The sequence below is a fragment of the Bubalus bubalis genome, chromosome 6 (assembly GCF_019923935.1).
Source record: "Bubalus bubalis isolate 160015118507 breed Murrah chromosome 6, NDDB_SH_1, whole genome shotgun sequence".
NCBI lineage: Eukaryota > Metazoa > Chordata > Mammalia > Artiodactyla > Bovidae > Bubalus > Bubalus bubalis.
The window spans coordinates 11,300,587-11,308,157 of NC_059162.1; the positions used below are offsets into that span (position 1 = coordinate 11,300,587).

General features: G+C 38.4%; 1 protein-coding gene across 1 annotated transcript; it reads left to right on the forward strand.

The window, feature by feature from the left end:
• Positions 1–3,965: 3,965 nt before the first annotated feature.
• Positions 3,966–4,943, forward strand: LOC102391758 (olfactory receptor 6Y1). Its single transcript, XM_006060355.4, has one exon. It carries the CDS (start codon positions 3,966–3,968, stop codon positions 4,941–4,943), a length of 978 nt encoding a protein of 325 aa, XP_006060417.4.
• Positions 4,944–7,571: the final 2,628 nt, after the last annotated feature.

The following is a 7,571-nucleotide window of genomic DNA, read 5'->3' on the forward strand; positions in this document are numbered from 1 at the left end:
GAAGCAGAATCCATGAATGTGGTACCACTATGTTCCCTTGGAGAAGGCCCTATATCTCCCAATCAGTGGTTTCTTTTTTAAAGTATGGCTGTATTTTAGACACTATTTTCTGTTCCTAGAGAGGATCAGGCAAAAGTTAGGTGAATACTTATAAAATTAGCAAGGACTAAAATCATTTAGGGCTTCCCTGGTGACTCAGTGGTAAAGAATCCGCCTGCCAATGCAAAAGATGCTGGCTTAATCCCTGGGTCAGGAAGATCCCCTGGAGAAGGAAATGGCAACCCACTTCAGTATTCTTGCCTAGGAAGTCCCATGGACAGAGGAGCTTTGTGGGCTACAGGCCATGGGGTCACAAAAGAGTCAGACATGATTTAGTGACTAAACAACAACAAAATCATTTGATCTATGAGGTTCCTTGCAGCAATACGATCCTGTGCTTCTGGAACTCTGTTCTTGTGAAATACAGTTTTTTGAAAAACATGATTATAAGATTTACATTAACTTTTAGAATTCTGTTCAAAGCAAGCTAAGATGTAAGATGAAGTGCCTCACTTATGCTTAGATTATTGGTCCATAGAAAAAATTAAACTGAACAGAGTTTGTTAGATAACCATTTTGCCAAGGGCTGAAATGTTATCAATAAATTGCTACTTTGCCACTTCAGAGTTTCTTGACATTCACAAAATCATTTAAGCACTCTGGGATTCACTTCTACTACATGAACAAAAAAAGAAGTTAAACTAAAATTTCATTGGTTTTAAACTATTATAATTCTATGAGCTAAGTCCACATGGATAGTTGAGGGTGGGCTCCAAGGAACAGATCTACTGCTACCAAATGTGTTTGAGTTCCAAGATGCTGGAATCTTCACCTAGCTCTTGGCTCTTATCCTGACAATTTGATTCTTCACACTCCAAAGTTTTATTTCTCAGACAAGTTTTCTTTAAAACTGTTTTCAGAGGTACAACTTAAAGCTGTGCTCTTGGCACATCTGGCAGTGTATTAGAGTCTCAAAGGTACAGTTTAATGCTCTGGAGAAAAAACAACTTACAACGAGGGAGAATTCATAGACCTTGCCTTATTTATAAGATCCACTGTCCAACTACCAAGTGAATCCTAGACTAGTGAGCAAGGCCAAGTTTTGTGTTAAGTGTGTATGTGTGTGTGTGTGCATGTGTGTGTGTCCATATTCCAACAGAAGACAAAATTGTTGAATTTGCACTATTATAAATTGCTCATCTTTTTGGTTAACAACGTCTATTTTCCTCTTTTGCATGTGTGCCAAGTCACTTCAGTAGTGTCCGACTCTTTGAGGCCCTATGGACTCTAGCCCACCAGGCTTCTACAGTTCATGGGATTCTCCAGACAAGAATACTGGGGCGGATTGCCATGCCCTCTTCCAGGGGATCTTCCAGACCCAGGAATCAAACCTGTGTCTCTTACATCTCCTTCATTGGGAGGTAGCTTCTTTACCAGTAGCACCACCTGGGAAGCCCATTTTCCTCTCCAAACATGGATAATTGAGTTGACTCTTCTGCCTTTCTTTGGGATCCTAAAGCTGAGATCTAAGTAGGACGAGGGAAATGGATGGGGTGGGCAGTAGCTTTCTATCTCTTTTACTCCGTGATTGTTTCCTCAGGAAAATAAATAAATAACCTTCTCTACTGTCCCCCCATCTTTATGTAAACAAAAGCAAGATTGTTGAGATACACAGAGAAGAGTGACTGGCTCTGGATAAGAACAGAAAAGAAGAATCAAGCAGTAAGACACAGAGAAAGATTGGAAAAGGTAAGGCATCCAGCCTCTAGCAGTTTTTAGAATGGTTCTCAACTCAGTCAAGAAGGCCATAGGTTTTGCTGAATGACTGGTCAGGAATGCAGAAGGGTCACTAATGGTAAAAGGCAGCTCATTACTTCATTTTTTGGATATTACTTTCAAACAAGTTATGAGTTATTTAATGCCTTTGAAAAGGTCTTACTGTCTCCTCCATCTTTATTATTAACAGTGGTCTCTACCATTAAGCGGAGAAGGCAATGGCACCCCACTCCAGTACCCTTGCCTGGAAAATCCTATGGATGGAGGAGCCTGGTAGGCTCCAGTCCATGGGGTCGCTAAGAGTCAGGCACAACTGAGCGACTTCACTTTCACTTTTCACTTTCATGCATTGGAGAAGGAAATGGCAACCCACTCCAATATTCTTGCCTGGAGAATCCCAGGGACAGAGGAGCCTAGTGGGCTGCCCTCTATGGGGTCGCACAGAGTCGGACACGACTGAGGCAACTTAGCAGCAGCTACCATTAAGATCGTTGTTGGTTTTTTGGCAGGGTTTTGGGGAGGTTAGTGGTGAATCCTAAAATGATAACAGCAAACATCTATAGGAACTTAATTTAAACTCTAGAACTCATTAGATGTTCACAAAATGTAATGTAACACCTTAGAAATAAAAGAAATAATATTCTAAAAGTTATGTAATATCTTCTCCTAACTAGAGTGGGGACAAAAGTAGGATTTAAATGTACTTTTTTCATACTTCTAAGATATCATCCTATACAATGAATTGTATCAAGGGAAATATTATCTCTTTTACCTCTTTTAAAATTTGTTTTTTAATTGAAGGAAAATTGCTTTACAATGTTCTGATGGCTTCTGCTGTACAATATGAATCACCATAATTATACATATAGCCCCTTTCTCCTGCACCTCTCTCCCCTCCCCCATCCCACTCCTCTAGGTCATCACAGAGTGCCAGACTGGGTTCCCTGTGTTATATGCAACATCTTGCCAGCTATCTATTTAACTCATAATAGTATATATATATATATATATATATATATATATATATATATATATATCCATGCTACTTTTTTCGTTCATCCCACCCTCTCCTTTCCCCACTGCGTCCTCAAATCTATTCTCTACATCTGTATCTCCATTCCTTCCTTGAAAGTAGGTTTATCAGTACCATTTTTTCTAGATTCCATGTACATGTATTAATATGTGACATTTGTTTTTCTCTTTCTGACTTCACTCTGTATAACAGATTCTAGGTTCATCTACCTCACTACCATTGACTCAAATTCATTCCTCTTTATGGTTGAATAATATTCCATTGTATGCATGCACCACATCTTCTTTATTCATTCATCTGTAGATGGACATTTATGTTGTTTTCATGTCCTGGATACTGTAAATAGTGATGCAGGGAACACTGGGGTACATGTGTCTTTTAGAATTGTGGTTTTCTCAGGGTATATGCACCATAGTGGGGTTGCCAGGTCATATGGTAGATTTATTTCTAGTTTTTTTAAGGAATCTCCTTAATGTTCTCCATAATGGCTATATCAGTTTATATTCCCACCAGTAGTGTAGGAGTGTTTTTTTCTCCACATTACCTTTTAAACTATCAATTCAATTTTGTTCTCTGAGAAGCCAGTGCATATTCACATTGAATTGGCTATGAATCCTGTGTATTTGATCAAATATCATTTCACTCAAGCTTTACAGCACAGTTAAATAGGTCAAGAAATAGGAGGCATCTATCTGTTTTACAGATAACAACTTACACAATTATATATGGAAAATGAGCAAATGAGCCCTCCACCTTCTTTCCGTATTCAGTAGATGAAAATGTGTTGCTTAAAGGTTGGTATAAAGGCCATTCTCCTATGTCTAACATCCTCCCAATACATCTAATGAGTTAGGAGGTTCAAACTCCACTTCTGTGTGACGTTGGATGCATTCTCAGATTAATTTGAAAAAAAAAAATAATAAAGCATGAACTCCTGAAAGTACATTTTGGCTGAAAAGTTTTGGTTCACTAATCATAATTGGAAGAAAGTAAAGATATAAAGGCCAGAGAGTTTCTACTGTGATGAGTTTCCAGGTGGTGGGCTCTACAGTCAAAAACTGTAGGTTGGTGCTTGGGACATGGAAGGAACTGATTTTGTCTATGTTCACAGCCAGTTATGATTACCAAGGTTCTGGAAGTAGATAACCATACAGTGACAACACATTTTGTTCTTCTGGGATTTCCAACACGGCCAGCCTTCCAGCTACTGCTCTTCTTTGTTTTCCTGGCAATTTACCTTCTGACACTTGTAGAGAACTTTTTAATCATCCTCGTCATTCATAGTGATGGACAGTTGCACAAGCCCATGTACTTCTTTCTGAGCAACCTCTCTTTCCTGGAGACGTGGTATGTCACAGTCATCAGCCCCAAGATGCAGATAGACTTCCTCAGTCAGGACAAGACAATTTCCTTCAATGGTTGCATGACTCAGCTTTACTTCTTTGTGACCTTTGTCTGCACTGAGTATATCCTCCTTGCTGCAATGGCCTTTGACCGCTATGTAGCCATTTGTAACCCACTACGGTACCCACTCATCATGACCAACCAGCTTTGTGGTACACTGGCTGCAGGATGCTGGTTCTGTGGACTCATGACTGCCATGATTAAGATAGTTTTCATAGCCCGACTTTACTACTGTGGCACACCTCATATCAATCACTACTTTTGTGATATTTCCCCACTTCTCAATATTTCCTGTGAGGACTCCTCACAAGCTGAACTAGTGGATTTCTTCTTGGCCCTCATAGTCATTGCTGTTCCACTTTGTGTAGTAGTGGCATCTTATGCCACCATTCTCACCACTGTTCTCAGGATCCCTTCTTCTCAGGGACGCCACAAGGCATTTTCCACCTGTGCCTCTCACCTAGCAGTTGTAATTCTCTTCTATTCCACCACCCTTTTCACTTATGCCTGCCCTAAGCTTATGTATGCCTATAATTCCAACAAAATGGTGTCTGTGCTCTACACTGTCATTGTCCCACTCCTCAACCCTATCATTTACTGCCTGAGAAACCGTGAAGTTAAGGCAGCCTTCAGGAAGATCATACTTTGCAAAGGCAGTGAACCCAGGGAAGATGGGGCTGTGATTAATTAATGTGTAGAATCCCTTCATGCATGAATCAGGAGATGATTTCCACATAGTTCTTCCCACATTCCTGCCTTTGGTTATTTATCAACCTTTAGTACCTTAACACTGATCTCCTTTGTGTGTGTGTGTATGTGTGTGTGTGTGTGTGTGTGTGTGCATGCACATACATGGCTCGAGGGATAGCCCCAAGAAATAGCCTCTCCTTCTAGGTCAGCAGAGAAGTTTTAAATACTTTCCAAAAATTATGAAAATAGATTTTTCTCTCCCAATAAAATATTAATTGAAAAGAGAGATTTTTGTTTGATTTATTAATGTATCATCTGTACATTCAGCTGTGTCCAACACACAGTAGGTGCTTCATAGATATTTGTTGAAAGAATAATTGAATATATACATGTTTGAAATCAGGAGATGAAGATGGGAATTGTGAATACATTTTTAATTTATGAGCCTTCCAGTTCCTCCTTCATCCCATTCTAATTGTGTCTATTCTACATCGTCATTTTCACCTATCTTTGTTTTCTTCCCTTATAAATCCACTCTTTTTAGTCCCTCTTTCCTTTTATAGATTTGTAGATTTCTTCCCTCTTTTCTCTGTCTTTCTCTATGTACCTCTGTCTCTCTCCCTCCTCATTTTCTCTCAGCCTCTATTTTTCCACAGAAAACATTGGCATGTGTTCATCTAAGTTACCATTTCATCTTAATTGACTCATTTATTTAAAAAAAAAAAAAAGTTTAAAACCAATGAGTGGCATTGTGAAAGCCCAAGTGAAAATTTAGAAATATCATTATGTTAAACATTAAAAGAACAGTTTTTCTGTATGTCCTTAAGCATAGATTTTATGGCCAATTACTTTTCTTCTATTACAATTAGTTTTTTCAAATTCAGTGTTGTAAAGTATGATTCCATTAATAAATTTCACCTTTTTCAAGTGTGTTGTTGAATGAATTTTATAAAAGTAGGTAATTGTGAAACAACAACATTCACCATATAGAACATTTATACCATCTTGAAAAGTTTCATTGTGCCCTTTTAAAATAAGTTTCTTATCCATATCCTAGACTGAACCACTGGCAGCTGACATGGTTTTTATCACTTTAGCTTTGCCTTTTCTAGGAATTCCTTTAAATGAAATCATATAATAGGTACTCTTCTAAGTCAGGCTATTTTCACTTATCATATTGCCTTTATGATTCTTCTGTGTAATTATATATATAATACAAATATTATATATATGTGTATCAAATATTTTATATATGTATATAATTATATATCAGTTGTATGAACTGATTATCATAATTATAGATTATAGTTATTTAATAATTATAATTATATATAAGTTTTATGAAATTGCTGAGTGTTATTTCATTGTATGGATATAATACAATTTGCTATATGGACATTCAACAAGCTGATGGGCATTCAGTCTATTTCTAGTTTAGGGATTTTATTAATAAATCTTCTAAGAATGTTTAAGATTAAAATAAGGATTTTTTTAATTAATATAAAACTTTAATTACTCTTCAGGATATGAGGGTTGTTTGGCATCGTTGGGCTTCCCAGGTGGTGGTAGTGGTAAAGAAACTACCTGCTATTAAAGAATATGTAAGAGATGCAGGTTCCATCCCAGGTCAGGAAGATCCCCTGGAAGAGGAAATTGCAACCCACTACAGTATTCTTGCCTGGAGGATCCCATGGATAAAGAGCTTGACAGGCTACAGTCCATAGAGTCACACAGAGTTGGACACAATTGAAGCAACTTGTCATGCACACAAACATGGCATTGTTACTGAGTAGTATGATGTTTTTGCTTAAATTTGTGAAAAAGTTGTCAAATTTTCCAAAGTAGCTGAAATGTTTTACATTCCTATAAGCAATTTGTGAGACTTTCTGTTGATTCATGACCTTGTCAATTGTTAGCAATATTAAACTTCTGATGTGATTTTTGGTATCTCATTGGTTTTATCTTGCATTGCCCTAATGATGAGCATTTTTATAAATTTATAAATTTATAAAACTTCTTTGTGGGAGTGTGTATTGCTGTTCCTGTTTATGAAGCCAATTGTCCTGCTGTTCACACTGTTTGTACTGTTCACTGAACCAGGGTGGGCATGGCACAAACTAAGAAGCTGGAAAGAGATTCAAGGAGCCATAGGAACTGCAGACATGTTCATTCTCTCCTGGCTGGCACAGCAGCCATAACTCAGTCTCTCTCCTGGCTGATGCAGCGACCATAACAGCAGCCACAACATAACCATAACAGAGCCTAAACATAACCTCATATAACATAACCATTGTGTCGCTCCAATGTAGCCCCAATACAGCAGTTGCTGCTGCTAAGTCACTTCAGTCGTGTCCGACTCTGTGCGACCCCATAGACGGCAGCCCACCAGGCTCCACTGGCTCTGGGATTCTCCAGGCAAGAACACTGGAGTGGGTTGCCATTTCCTTCTCCAAATACAGGAGCAGCCAGGGCTTTCATGGTGAAGCTCATACAAGCATTCCTCACAAAGTAGCTGGTGACCAAATGAGTACTTCATCATGTGCATGCACAGTGCTACAAGAGATCTCAGCTGTTACATACTCATTCTTTGCAAAACATGGTGCGAGAGAGTCTGAACATGCCATTGTGG